The sequence below is a fragment of the Drosophila rhopaloa genome, unplaced genomic scaffold, assembly GCF_018152115.1.
Source record: "Drosophila rhopaloa isolate 14029-0021.01 unplaced genomic scaffold, ASM1815211v1 contig_203, whole genome shotgun sequence".
In the NCBI taxonomy this organism is placed as follows: Eukaryota; Metazoa; Arthropoda; class Insecta; order Diptera; family Drosophilidae; genus Drosophila; species Drosophila rhopaloa.
In genome coordinates this window covers 2513192-2528780 of record NW_025335088.1, presented here as the reverse complement: position 1 = coordinate 2528780, position 15589 = coordinate 2513192, and the positions used below count along the sequence as shown (strand labels likewise).

Sequence of the window (15589 nt, the reverse complement as noted above, 5' to 3'; positions counted from 1 at the left end):
TGCCTCTTGTCAGAGCAAAATGTTTCTTATGTCAAAAATGTACAAAAAAACATAATAAAAGTGCAGCTATGAACTTCAAATTAGCAAATAAATATCAGTAAATTAAAAAAAAAACAACTTCAACTTAAATTGTATTGTTTTTTTAATTTCTTTGTGCAGCGGCAGACTTGTCTTGCCAAGGTAGTTGATAATATATTTTATAGGCTCTTTCCTTTTCTTTCTTTAACTGCTTGTCAACAAACCCAGCTGATTGACGGTACGACCGTGGCACGCTTTATTCTGATAAACTCTCAAAATTTTGGTCACACTGGAAAGATTAAAGTTTTTACGCTAGCGTACTCGTTTGTCGATCTGAGTACTAGGCTTAATAAAGAAAATTTTTCTGACCAAGAAATTGAAAAATCCCATAGTTCTAGATTTTAAAGCCTAGTACTCAGATCGACGAAAAATGTTCGCTAGTCATGAGAGAGAGCGAGAGGCAAACAGCTGGCGTTCACTTTTCGTCAGTCTTTTTTTACCTCGGTACTCAGATCGACGAAAAAATAAATACTTCGAAATAATAAATTACTTCGCTTTGCCAACCACCTGAAATGAACTTTTGGTGAACCCTAGCGCAAAGATTAAAAAATAAAATCTTTTGGCGTGTGCTAGCCACTAAACATTTTAGTCGAGTGCCTCGACTATTAGATACCCGTTACTCAGCTAAACAACTTAATATAAATATGCCTTCTTGTGTTTTATTTTGTTTTTTTTTTTAACATAAAAAGGACAAAAAGTTTAAATTATCAATTTGAATTCGGCGATCTCTTAGTGCTGGCAGCTTTACAGCACGAGCATCAGCACCAGCGCTGCTTTAGCGCAGGCAGCTTTTGTCCTGCACCAGCAGCTGTGTTTATGTTTATGTTTTTGAGTGCAATAAATTGACTAGAAATATTAAACATACATACTTATATTGGCTAAACACATACATTCTTAAATTGTATTATGTATGTTAAAGTCTAAATGTTTGCACAACACGAGTAACGGGTATAGCGAATAGCTTTCTTTGAAAGGAGTTATCTTTGCCGGGCAATTGCAACTGTGTACAATGTAAATACATACATATGTATATGCTTACATACATACACACATACGCCAATGTTTGACTCAGACCTCCAATTTGGCTAACTAGATTTGATTTGCATAGTTCTTGGTATATATTTCGGTATTGACAAATGAAAACCATCGCAATTTCCTTTAATAGAAATCCTTATCGAGAATTAACGTTGACTCTGTTGAGCACCTTGGCCAGCTGTTCCAAAGTCATCCATTAGATGGCGCCATGAAAGGCGAAAATGTAGGCGCTAGCCAGGTTTAAGCGTTTAATGGGTTTTTGGGCGTTAGAGTGGGCGTGGCAAACTTTTATTAGGCCAATCGATAGGTATTGACGAAACAAATACATGTCAATTAAAATTTTCATAATATCATCAAAAATGTGTCCACAGCTTGTGGCTTGTGGGCGTCAGAGGGGGCGTGGCACCATTTTGAAACAAACTTGCGCTGCGTAGGAACTCCTAAAATCTACATGCAAAATGCCATGCTTTTATAGTTTCCGAGATCTCAGTGTTCATACGGACAGACAGACGGACAGACAGACGGACAGACAGACGGACAGACAGACGGACAGACAGACGGACAGACGGACATGGCTAGATCGACTCGGCTAGTGATCCTGAACAAGAATATATATACTTTATAGGGTCGGAAACGCTTCCTTCTACCTGTTACATACTTTTGCACGAATACAATATACCCTTTTACTCTACGAGTAACGGGTATAATTATATTATGCTTATGAAAAAAATATTGAGAAAAATGCTAGAGACGATATTTGTTCAATGCGACATCGGTTTCAAACTATTTTAAAATTAAGCTTCGTCGAGTTATGGTGTTATTTTGCTAAGGGCCAAAATTATTTTTTTTTTTGTTGGACTAAGGAACACCGATGGAAAAAAGACCTTTGAAGAGAACTCGTACTCCTGAATGGTTTCCGAGTCACCAAGCAGTGTTTGTTACGCGCAGAGCCCTATTCCCCATTGGGCGTAAAAACTATGTCGTGAGAGATGAAAAAAGGACAATATAGAAACGGACAGACAATGTTAAAAACATTATACGGAACTGCCCTCACGCAGTGAACCCACCTGCCCAGTCACCAGACCTTAACGTCATTGAAAATTTGTGATCACTTTGAGATCTGGCCATCCGCAAGAGGTCAATATCTAATAAAAACAAGACAGGAAAGCTCACTTAGGGCGGAGCCGAAGTTGATATACTCTCCCAAATTTTTCTGTAAATTGTATTCTCCAAAATTATTCATATGATGCATTCTTAATACTCATACTTCTTTTGAATTTGGCATATCTACCCTGTTCGTCCTCTTTTATGATGCTAGGGAGTGACATTAACGGGCAGTAAGGATCATAGAATTAATTATATAGGATATAGTCAGCCGATCTTTATGAAATTTGGTAGGTCGGATTGATTTGCCAAATAAAAAACCCATAAAATAAAAATATAAAAAATAAAATTTAATAAAATATAAAATATAAATCCCAATTTCCTAACTTTACAAACACCATTTCCGATCAATCAGTTATATGGCAGCTATAGGATATAGTCGGCCGATCCCGGCCGCACAGCGAAATAGGTCTGCAACAGAGCGTGAATGCTATGCTGTGTTAGAAGCATTGGAAAAATTTCGTTGTTACATTGAAATGCAAGATTTCGAGGGGATTACAGATCACTAGAGTATTGTCTGGTTAAGAAAATAACCCAACTTGAAAGGACGACTTGCTCGATGGGCTATGAAACTTCAGCATTCCCAGTTCGTCACAGAAAAGGTAGAGATCATGTAGTACCAGATGCACTGTCGCGCATACCAGAAAGCCATATTGCAGAAATAATAGATGCAGGACTTAAAATCAACTTAGAGTCAGCTCATTTTTCAGATGAAGACCATCAGTTACTTAAAAACCGAATAGTGGATTAATTTTATATGCACGGCGTGAACATGTTTCGGGTAAAACAGAACAAGGAACCCTATCCTGGAAGTTATGGGTTCCTCAAAAGTTACGTTCAGAATTGATAGGTAGAGCACACAATCCACAAGTAGCAGCTCATGGAGGCATTGGAAAAACTAACTAGTTAATTCGCATTTGGTAGGTCGGATTGATTGGCCAAATTTAAAACCCATAAATCACAACTTCCTAACTTTAAATACACCAAAGTTATATGGCGGCTATAGACTAGTTCGCTTAGAAACAGACTGACGGACAGTCGGACATGCTTATATCAACTCAGGACGCGATTTGGATCAATACTTGTATATATACTTTATAGGGTCGGAGATGACTCCTTTACTGCGTTGCACACTTTTGACCAAAATTATAATACCCTCTGCAATGGTATAAAAAAAATGGTCTTCAAATATTTGAACAAAAAATATTTTTAAGAACTACGGGAAACGATAATTTTATACTCAGGAATTATACTAGATTCAACATCAATCAGGACTTCACCTCCTCGTCTGGACTGATGATCAGGATTATAAGTTGTGTACCTACCCGGGAAAATTTCGGAGCTAAGAAAGGTAATAGAACGAATAGACACCCTGAATTAACCTTATGTAAACTCCTGAGACAAGCGATGCTAAAAAACCTCCCACGCAAGATTATACATTTAGGACTGATACCACCCAAACTTGGCAAAACTATTGCTTAATATCCTTCCAATAATAGCGACCAGCAGAGCGACCTTGCAAATCCACAAGATCGTAGTTAAAGTTGCCGTCAAGCAAGCTAGATCAAGTTTAGAGTTATATCCCTCCTGAAAATTGCGCTGCTTGAAGTTTTTTCTAAACACTTCGTGTCCCTCTGCATACGGCACTTTTCACGACCTTAAATTATAAGCCCGCTCGTTTTTATCTCGCCGCTTTCCAAAGCCTTGCTCCTTACCAAATCTAACGAATCTTCTTTTGCAAGCATTATCGATCTATCGTCTAACAAGCGAAGAGCCCTTAATAATTTGTAAGTTGCGCCTGAGCGGACAAACTGCTGCCCATAGACCATGTAATATGGAGGCGTTTCTATACAGCTGTCCTTAAAAAGCAGCAGATGCTACTTGCCCCAGTTTTTCTGGTCAGGTTTCACGTATGAGCGGTTTGCTACGATCACCGAACGATTAACTTTTTCCGAGGCGTTTGCCTAAGGAGAATATACCGAAGTCAGAGTGTGTAATACCTTGTTAATTCTCAGAAAAACCTCCGCCTTGACCAAGATTATGGTATCCGGAACTCCAAAAGTATGGAAAAAATCATCCTGCAGATATTTTTTTACTACATCGGCAGTCAGTTTCTTCACGGATTTCAAAAATACAAAATTGGAATAATGTTCTAAAACAATAAACATTGGCCTTTATTAAATTTGTGAGAGGCGAAGAAACCGAGGCGAAATGTTTAATAAATTTGATATTTTTATGATTTAGGAGTATTGGGTAGCGGGAATTCAACTATGGCAGCTCGAACACACTCTACAACCTACAAAACTTCCTTATCCACGTTCAGAGTGAATCCTGGAGCTCGCACTGTTAACACTTAAAAGTGATTCGAAGATGTCAGACACAATCAACAAGAAAAAACACGAAAACTTTATTCCGAAACTTCTCTGGAATAACCTTACCCATAAGTCAGGCCATGGCATGACATTATATTGGTATATTATATTTTGGATCGAACATTATCTGTCAAGCTTACCCAAAATCCCATCCGGGAAAATTCCTTTGCTTGACGGGGTTGGCATCTCCAACATCTAATCAAACCTAAGAAAACGATGTTTTCCTAGTTTAAAACCCAAGATACAAATGTTGGCTAAAGACTAGCACTGAGATCGACGAAACCTGTTCGTCAGCTATGAGAGAGACCCAGAGGCAAACAGCTGGCGAACACTGTTCGTTATGCTCTTTTTTACCTGGCTACTCAGATCGACGAAAAAAACATCCACCTGAATTAAAGTCTGGATGAACGTCCGTCAGGCAAGGATTTAAAAATTTAATATCTTGGAATTTCTGTTGTCAGACAACAGTGTTTCATAGGTCAAAAATGGACAGAATGCGTTTCTACGGACAGACGGATGGACAGACGGACATGGCTAGATCGACCTGGTGATGCTGATCAAGAATATAATACTTTATAGGGTCGGCAATGTCTCCTTCACTGAGTTGCAAACTTTTGACTGAAATTATAATACTCTCTGCAAGGGTATACAAATTTGCCTGCTATGTAGGTGCAGGTTGTCCGTCTGTCTGTTTCTACGCGAACTAGTCTCTCAGTTTTAAAGATATCGAATTGAAATTTTGCACACACCCTTCGTTCCTTTCGCAGTATATAAGTAAGAACGGTCGGGATCGGCCGACTATATTCAATAGCCGCCACATAACTGATTGATCGGAAATGCCATAACTTTGCTGCTTGTAAAGTTAGGAAGTGGGATTTTCTATGGGCTTTACAGAATATTCTGCAAGGGTATATCAACTTCGGCTCCGCCCGAAGTTAGTTTTCTTTTCTTGTTTTTGTTTCTATTTATGCGGTTTTTAGCGGCTTGACTGGCATACTAAAACTTGTGCCTTGACCGACGACCCTTACAGATGTAGATCCAGATTTTAAATGCAGAGCCTCTGCCACCAGCTAGAACTTTTGGTTTCCGGGATGTAATTTACCTCCTCCAGCACGGTAGATGAAATTTTGACGAACTCTTTTTAAAACTACCTAATCAGAGGGCTTGGCACTACAAATACTATTTTTTTCCCGACCCAATTATCAGATTAAAACCACTTGCGAACAAATTGACTTTTATACCCTTCTTCCCATCCGTTCGAAGCGGTTGGGATTTTTTACAAATGTCAAACTCTGATTCCCTCAGAGCTACCATCCGATAACAGCTGCCCTAAACGGCTGAGAATAATCATTCTAGCCTGTTGCAGAGCTATAAATGAGATTTGGCAATAGACTGTAGTGACCTACGTGAACAACCAAATCGGACTAATTTGTCTGTAGATTTAAATGATTAAATGGGAACAAATAAAGTTCATTAAATACAAATATGTTATATTTTGTGTCATTATAATTTTATATTTCATTTTATTTTTAACGTCAAGAATGGCAGTCAGCCAGGCTCAATTCAAATCAAAAATCAAAGAATTCAAAAAATGTTTCTACATTTTTTTTTTGCGCAGCGGCAAACCACTCCAACTAAAGAATCACTCATTTCTAAGCGGCTCCTCTTATCTCTCTATTAATTGGACTACTCAGTCTGAGCCCGCCTCTCAACACCTACGGTCCGTCGCCAGAGCATACATTTTGTTGTTGTTGATTGCAAGCTGCGGTGTTCGCAAAGCCCGTAGCCCTTACATACATATAAAAGTTAATAAACTGAAATATTTAATTTATATCGCCTTTTAATTTGTTTTCAGATAGCTGACAAAAAGACTTGTTAGCTCAACAATAAAAATATATTATTTTTACATCTTTTGAATTCTTTGATTTAAAAAAATGTTCACAAAGTTTTCCATAGTACCTACAATAATTACATTTTATTAGTTAATTGTTATACCCTCTTCCCATAGAGTCCATCTGTTCGGAACGGATTGGGATTTTTGCCAAATGTGAAACTCCGATTCCCTCAGAGCACATCCACCATCCGATAACAGCTGATCTGTACAGCTGTGGCTGAACATTCTAGCCTGTTGCACTTTGCACAACATGCACAAAATGAGCACAACAGCGCTATAAATGATACTTGGTAACAGACTGCAAGAGATCTACGCGAATATACAAATCGGAATGTCAGCCAAGCTCAATTCAATGTCATGATCTTGGTCTGCGCTTGCTGCTCCTCCAGAATTTCTCGAGCGCTATCTTCACAAGCTCGGCCTAGGGTCCACATTTGCGCGCAGGGGACGTAGAGCTGTCCGAGCGTTGACTTCCGCTGTAGATCAGCGGGGTCCACTTCTAAGACCTTTACAAAGTATTTACTAGTTCTGCAATAAATATAATTTATTAGTTAAGCCTAGTATCCAGATCGACAAACGATTACGCTAGCGTAAAAACTTTAATCTTTCCAGTGTGACCAAAAGTTTGAGAGTTTATCAGATTTAAGCGTGCTACGGTCATACTGTCAATCAGCTGGGTTTGTTGACAAGCAGTTAAAATTCAAATATCGTATTTGCGGGAAAGAGCCTTTAAAAGATATTATCAACTACCTTGGCAAAACAAGTCTGCCGCTGTACAAAGAAATTAAAAAACAATACAATTTAAATTTAACAGTTGTTTTTTTTAATTTACTAATAATTATTTGCTAATTTAAAGTTCATAGCTGCACTTTAATTGTGTTTTTTCGTACATTCTGGACCTAAAAAACATTTTGCTCTCACAAGACGCACCCAAGATAGTATTAATGTTATTTTGTCCTCACATGTAAACACCTGCAATCGACTTTTGTGAGTTTTTTTAGTTTTTCCCTCCATTTCTTATAATGTTCAGTGAGAAGCGCACGCCAAAAGATTAAATTTTTTAATCTTTTCGCTAGGGTTCACGTTTCCGCAGACTGGCAACGCTATGGAATTTTCTGGTATTTTTTTCGTCGATCAGGAGACCGACGTGAAAAAAAGGCCCGACGAAAAGTGAACGCCAGCTGTTTGCCTCTCGCTCTCTCTCATGACTGGCGTACAGTTTTCTGGATACTAGGAATCTGGATCTGGATCTGGATCTGGATACTAGGCTTTATTGTAAACCACAAATATAAGTCTGGAGACATACTCTCGTTCTCCAAGGTGTTCTGCTCCATGTTGTGAGAACTGCCACACGGATAGAGCAGTAATTAATTAATGATTACAAGTATAAACAGCATTTATTGATTTGGCGCCTTAAATTTTCAAAAGGTACCCGTCATTATTGTTTACGTTTTCGTAGTGAATGTTAAAATTTTCACTGTCAAGAAGAAGAACTCAGAGTGGCACCGAAAAAACATTGTCTAACTATCGCATAAAAAAGTCAAATTTGGATGGGGAACTAACTGGGAATTTTCGGAACGGCATAACCTTATGGACCATCCGTTTAACGGATTGTTGGATTGATCTCTGTGGAAAGACGGCATAAGCCATAAATATAACACACTCTTTCTCCAAGGTGTTCTGCTCCATGTTGCCTAGGAAAGAGTGAAGCAACTCGTAATGCTGCACACGGATGGAGCCCCATCGCTTGGCCCCATTTTTTTTCCTGCCTGCACAAAATAATATCGTGAAAATGGTTTGCCAATATATTGTTGCTCGCATATAAGTTACTTGTACTTTTTGGTGAGGTTTTCACTTTTTGTTCGGACATTAAGGACTGAGCCATCTCCATGTACACATGGACCTTTTTTCGGGCTCAATGTTCTCCTGCCACCTCAGCGGTGGCGGTTTGCGTATTATCGACTGTAATATCAAAAACAATGAATCATTACAAATATATACAGCATTTTTTGTTTATACCTATTGCCTCGGCGCCTTCCATTTTCAAAAGTTCCCCGTTATCTATGTTTACGTTTTTGCACTGTCAAGAAGAAGAACTCAGAGTTGCACAGAAAAAACTATCGCATAAAAGAGTCCATCCAATTTGGATAGGGAACCAACTGGAACATTTTCGTTCAACTTATGGTGGGTGGTGGATGGATCTGTGTGGGAAGACGCTATAACTGGGAAATTTTGGGAACGGCAAAACCTTATAGACCATCCGTTCAACCGATGGTAGATGGTAGATGGATCTCTGTAGGGACGCTATTAGCCAGACTTTTGTTTATAATAATATTTGAGTTAATTCAACTGAATTCTAGATCCGCCACTTCCATTGTGGAACACACTCCTAAGGGTGAATTTTATTCCTGAAATATTCGGCTTTGTTAATTGATCTTGCAAGTTAAGCCGCTGACACTTGATGGATGTGACTCTGTGAGAATATGATTTGTCAATGGAAACGCATACAAGCTAATATGTTTTTTTCAATTTTTGATTATAAAACACGATCATAATACGGTCACTTAAATCAACTCGAAGAAAAAACTTAAAATTAGATCCAGTTTTGATTGAAAACCTATTTTTGCAGCATTATTATAACTTTAAAAGTATATTAACAATTGGTTTTTATGTGTGTTCGTACATATACGGACAGTTCAAATTTAAAATACCTTCACCGATTCAGGATAACACTACTAACGAATTTACGATCATATTCTTCTGCGATTTATTGTCATGCACAAATGTTCAAAATTGGAAGAAACCGTTTTTTTCTAACTCTGTTGTCGACTTCGTAACCCAGTAAATCCATTTTCTTTTTACTTTAGAATACATGTTCAGAATACATGTGTATGTATGTATGTTCTTGATCATCAAAAGTATTATGGAAATAAGAATAAGCTGTAAAAAAAATAATAGCACCACCAACTCAAGCTATGTTTAAACGGTCACTGTACCTATATTTTTATACCCTTGCAGAGGGTATTATAATTTTGGTCAAAAGTGTGCAACGCAGTGAAGGAGACATCTCCGACCCTATAAAGTATATATATTCTTGATCAGGATCACCTCCTGAGTTGATATAGCCATGTCCGTCTGTCCGTCTGTCTGTCCGTCTGTCTGTTTCTACGCGAACTAGTCTCTCAGTTTTGAAGATATCGAATTGAAACTTTGCACACACCCTTCTTTCCTTTGCACGCAGTATATAAGTCGGAACGGCCGGGATCGGCCGACTATATCCTATAGCTGCCATATAACTGATTGATCGGAAATGCCATAACTTTGTTGTTTGTAAAGTTAGAAAGTTGGGATTTTCTATGAGTTTTATATTTGGCCAATCAATCCGACCTACCAAATTTCATAAGGATCGGCCGACTATATCCTATAGCTGCCATATAACTGATTGATCGGAAATGCCATAACTTTGGTGTTTGTAAAGATAGAAAGTTGGGATTTTCTATGGCTTTTATATTTGGCCACTTAATCCGGCCTACCAAATTTCATAAGGATCGGCCGGCTATATCCTATAGCCGCCATATAACTGATTGATCGGAAATCCCATAACCTTGGTGTTTGTAAAGTTAGGAAGTTGGAATTTTCTATGGGTTTTATTTTTGGCCAATCAATCCGACATACCAAATTTCATAAGGATCGGCCGACTATATTCTATAGCTGTCATATAACTGAACGATTGGAAATTCCATAACTTTGGTGTTTTTAAAGTTAGGAAGTTGGGATTTTTATGAGTGTTAACAATGCATCATATAAATAATTTTGGAGAATATAATTTACAGAATATTCTGCAAGGGTATTTCAACTTCGGCTCCGCCCGAAGTTAGCTTTCCTTTCTTGTTTAAACTACGTTGAATACCATTTTGGAATCGACAAACAATGATAAAATGGTAATGATAAAAAAAAGTAAAAAAAATTATTTAATTTCTAAGGATATGTTAGACACTTTATTGAAACTAAAGAAATTTAACAAAAACAAGAAAGGAAAGCTAACTTCGGGCGGGGCCGAAGTTGATATACCCTTGCAGAATATTCTGTAAGTTATATTTTCCAAAATTATTAATATGATGCATTCTTAATACTTATAAAAATCCCAACTTCCTAACTTTAAAAACACCAAAGTTATGGCATTTCCAATCGTTCAGTTATATGGCAGCTATAGGATATAGTCGGCCGATCCTTATGAAATTTGGTAGGTTGACTGATTGGCCAAAAAAAAACCGTTAGAAAATCCCAATATCCGATCAATCAGTTATATGACAGCTATATAATATAGTCGCCCGATCCCGGCCGTTCCGACTTATATACTGCGTGCAAAGGAAAGAAGGGTGTCTGCAAAGTTTCAATTCGATATCTTAAAACTGAGAGACTAGTTCGCGAAAAAATAGACAGACGGACATGTTTATATCAACTCAGGACACGATCCTGATCAAGAATATATGTATATACTTTATAGGGTCGGAGATGCCTTCTTCACTGCGTTGCACACTTTTAACCAAATTTTAATACCCTCTACTAGTAAGTAAACAATTCATAAGTTTGCTATATTTATACATTCATGTATATTCTCCATTTAATATTTGGTAGTGCACCCTTTATTGGCAATAACAGCCTCACAGCATCTTGGCATGGAGTCAACCAAGTTCTGGCACCGTTTAGTGGAAGTTTAAGTTTTTTAGTTAATTCGATGAAAAATCTGAAATTTTTAAAAAAAATTTATTTGCGATACGGATAGTCTCAGCTCAATTTTGTTTTTGCATGTGATTGGGCAACATTTAAACAATATGTGTGATTTTTTTCATCCAAAAATATTAAAAATTGACTGAGATACAGGCAATCTCCGGCGGCGTCAAAAACACCGATTTTCGCCCAAAACGTCGAGATATTTGTTGCTCTAAAAATAATAAATTTTCAAAAAAAAAAAAAAACTCGAAAGCGTTACCTTAGGAATTTAGTTGAGAACAACTGTGCAAAATTTCAAAACGATTTTGCAGGATCGTGTACACCGACTTTGAAAATGGTAACTTTTCAGGAGAGCGTTTTAAAGTTTTGGACACCCATACAAAACGAGCTAAATTACCTACGTTCAACTGCCCATAAGTTCGGAAGCTTTACTCGGATCGATCTAAAACTTTAACACAATTTTACAAGATGTTGTGCATTCAGAAAAAAAAATAAAAAAGAAATGCAACAAAAAAATTTAAATACTATACCCCCCCTTTAAAAAAAAAGGAAACTTTGTTTTAGACTAGAGCAATACTAAACCTTATAAATTATTTTTACAATGTGAGGAGCGCGATGTAGTGGTGGTATTATTTTTTTTCTCAACTGTATATACATACAGTGGTTCACAACTTATTTCGTGTGTAAACTTGAAATGCAAACTCATATAGCTGGCAAACTATACGGAATATGAAAAAGATTTGGTAGTATTTTGGCATTTATTAAGACACTTCATTATTGTTAAACTCCATTAGATAACACTTAAACTAAGAAAAACTAAAGATACTGACTTTTTTAATGTCACAGCTTATTTCGTGCAAGACACTCAATGTTAAATATATTGACTATTAAATAACTTAATACTTCGGGTGGCCTCCCTTCTGTTTGATGACATCCTTTTATCGAGTTTGCAACTTTTCTGTGGTCTGTTTTGGAATCGTGGCCCATTCTTCCAAGAGGGCCTTTTTAAGATAATTTTAATTAGATATTGATGGCCAGATCCAAAGTTTCCCACAAATTTTCAATGACGTTAAGGTCTAGTGACTGGGCAGGTGGATTCATTACGTGAGGCAGTAGATTTTAGGTGGTTGTTTTCTAGCTCTGTATTAGGGACAAGGGAGCACGTTCTTCTTCCGATTTTGTTTTGGTATAACGTGTTATTTGCAGACGAGTCAAAATGTAACCTTTTTGGTTAAATATGTTTGGCGGGAACCTAATACAGAGCTCGAAAACAAACACCTAAGAGCTACGGTCAAGCATGGCGGGGGTCATGTTAAGGTTTTCGTCTGTCAGCTTCTGGCGGAGCAACCTCGTTTTTATTGACAGGATCATGGATGGCCAGCAAACTGCTGAAAAACTGGGCATAAGCGATCGATTTCGGTACTACCAGGATAACTATCCCAAACACTCAGCAGCAATTGTGAAGACTTCGCCTGTCTGGAACTGCCCTCACGTGGTCATTACGTCAGCACAGTCCCCAGACTTGAATGTGATCGAAAGTTTAGGGAAATATTGGACGTAGCCATAGGGAAGAGGAAGATTTCTAACAAAAAAGACCTAAAAGGAAAGGAAGAAAGGGGAAAATTTACAGTCGAGACCACTAAAAAAATTTGTTTTTTCCACTGGAAATCGTCTCAGAGGTGTTCTGAACCAGAGAGGAGGACACACAAAATATTAACTTAGTATTTTTAGTTTTTTTTTGTTTTAAGTGCTATCTAATGGAGTTTAAAAATAATGAAGTGACTAAATAAATGCAAAAATACTATTAAACATAATTGCATTTAAATCTTTTTTATATTCCGAATAGTTTGCTAATTAAATAAGTTTTAACCTCAAGTTTACGTCTGCACGAAATAAACTGTGAGCCACTGTATATATATTCATGAGAGCGAAATACCTGTTAATGTTGGGCGGTGGTGCTGCTTGCTCTTTGCTTTTTGTGTTCACACTGAAGTTCGGCAGATGATGACGCCATTTTAATATTTAATTCCCTTTCGTTATATGTAAGTGTTTTGAACAATAAATCGGTGTCACAGTGTTGTCAACTTTTAAAATTTCGAATTAAAAAAACTAATTTTTAGTAAAATGTTTCTAAACAACAAAAAAGCCTTTTTTAATTGGTGCGAAATGGCATCTTATTTCATTTAAGACGGTTTAAAAAATGCTTAATGCTATAAATACGCTGTAAATGTAAACATTTTTTTGTGAAGATATATAGTGTTAAATTAAATACATTTTTATTGTCGTAAAATGTTTTTATTAGAAGTAATTCATAAAAGCGTCTTGCAAAGAAAGATTTTTGTGACACCAAGATTTGACTCAGTGTTGAAATTTGGTTGGAGATATATTAAAGACATAATTGACAATGCTCAGTAGATTTTGAAGTAACAAATCATTTTTTATATATAAAACTAGTAAAAAATTTTCAAATTTATTCTAAATCGAATAATAAAGCAAAAAAAATGCAATCTTTGAATTCAAATATTGATAAAGCAAAAAACTTTTTCGAGGAGAGTGGGATCTTAGGACCAACCAACTTTAAAGATTCTAGTGATTTGATTCGGAAAACATCAACCATTCACCTTGATACGAGTCTAAAAAATCAGGTGAGGGCTTATCTGGCTTAGATTCTAAGTCTAACACAATCTTTATTACAGATCAGAAAAACTTCTTCATGTCTGCGATATAGGGCATTTAATGAAAAAAATACATTGAATAGTTACGACGATTCACTTATTAATCTTCAAAACGAAATCTATAACATGAGAGATATCTTAGTCCACGGCGAGACAAAAATTGTAATTCTGCGTACTGAAATTGGCAAACTAAAGGTAATAAATCTTCTATACATACATGGGCAACTCAGACTTTAGATTTACGAATTATCGAACAACATAAACCACTAAAACTTGAGTTTAAAATGTTTGCTTGTTTTCTCAAAGTTTTCTAAACGGCAGCTATCCATAATTTTTCTCTAACAGCCACAAATCGCAAAACTCCGTCATGTAACTCTGAGACATGGTCTGCCGGGGCATAATTATATTGAAGTTGGTTAACAGAGTAAGGGACATGTAATAGTCGGGGAACTTAACTATAAAGTTTATTCACTTTGTTTTTTTTGGATTCAGTCTTGAATACGTGCCAATCATTTTTATACTCTTGCAGAGAGTATTATAATTTCAGTCAAAAGTTATAAAGTAAAAGTAAAAGTTCAGTCAAAAGTATAAAGTATATATATTCTTGATCAGCATCACCAAGTGAGTCGATCTAGCCATGTCCGTCTGTTTGTCCGTCCGTTCGTTTCTACGCAAACTAGTCCCTCAGTTTTAAAGCTATCTGCTTGAAACTTTCCCAAAAGTTGTCTTTCTATTGCAGGTAGTATATAAGTCGGAACGAGCCGGATCGGGCGACTACATCATATAGCTCCCATAGGAACAATCGGAAAAAAACAATTCAAAAAATGTATACCTTTGTTGTTTTTAATGTTTTTTGTTGTTCTTTGGGATTTGGTAGTATTTAAATTTTTTGGAATTACGGTTTTTATTTAATTAAAATCGGAAAACAATATCAAATAGCTGCCATAGAAACGAAAATCTACATAGTTTAATGAAACAATGGTTTTTAGTAATATAGGCATATAAATCGAAATATAGTCGATTTGTAATAACTGCAAGGGTATATAAACTTCGGCTTGCCGAAGTTTGCTTCTTAAAGAATTCACTATTATGTATACCCTTGCAGTTGGTAGTTTGGTCATAAGTTTGTGTCGCAGTGAATAAGAAATTTTCTACTCCATAAAGTATTTACACTTTCTGAGTAACTAGCAAGTCGGTGTACGTAATTATAATCGCAAATCTTATCGGACGTTTCGATAGAAATTCTCTGTTGGGAGAGAATGGTATACGTTTATAACTTCACCTAGTTGAAATACTCCGATACTCGATAAGCAAGTTTTTGATTGACTACAATTATGGACTACAAAATTAGAATTATAATTTTTTTTTAAATTCACTTTTATCTTTTTTTAATTTTACAGCAAGCACTTCAAGCGATAATGCATGTCCAGATACAAGCCCGAAACTACTCTGATGAGATAATCATGAAAATAAAGCATCCGATGACGAGTCTGTGTTTATTTTGCCAGCCCATAAAAGGATCACCGAACAGCAGCTCAACTCTTGTCAATAGAAACAAAAATAATAACCCGAATAACAAATTTGTAGGTGAAGATTTTAATGGCAAATAAAAGTATTTTTATATTTCATACTGGATT

The 15589-nt window shown here is 36.5% G+C and overlaps 1 protein-coding gene across 3 annotated transcripts; it reads left to right on the top strand.

The window, feature by feature from the left end:
- Positions 1 to 9076: 9076 nt before the first annotated feature.
- LOC108038872 lies at positions 9077 to 15587 on the top strand. 3 transcript variants are annotated; one of them, XM_017115736.2, is made up of 4 exons: positions 9077 to 9191; positions 13771 to 13922; positions 13974 to 14147; positions 15353 to 15587. In XM_017115736.2, the coding sequence occupies exons 2-4, from the start codon at positions 13779 to 13781 to the stop codon at positions 15560 to 15562; spliced, it is 528 nt and encodes a 175-aa protein (XP_016971225.1). In that variant the 5' UTR covers positions 9077 to 9191; positions 13771 to 13778; the 3' UTR covers positions 15563 to 15587. The 3 variants fall into 3 exon arrangements, with proteins under 3 accessions (XP_016971225.1, XP_016971226.1, XP_016971227.1); XM_017115737.2 differs by having other exon boundaries at positions 9092 to 9191; positions 13732 to 13922; XM_017115738.1 differs by lacking the exon at positions 9077 to 9191 and adding an exon at positions 9414 to 9432 and having other exon boundaries at positions 13810 to 13922.
- Positions 15588 to 15589: the final 2 nt, after the last annotated feature.

Coding starts and splice junctions, on each gene's coding strand:
- LOC108038872 (XM_017115736.2), top strand. CDS start 13,779: ATGCAATCTTTGAATTCAAATATTGATAAAGCAAAAAACTTTTTCGAG. Junction 13,923..13,973: donor ATACGAGTCTAAAAAATCAG/GTGAGGGCTTAT, acceptor TCTTTATTACAG/ATCAGAAAAACTTCTTCATG. Junction 14,148..15,352: donor CTGAAATTGGCAAACTAAAG/GTAATAAATCTT, acceptor TTAATTTTACAG/CAAGCACTTCAAGCGATAAT.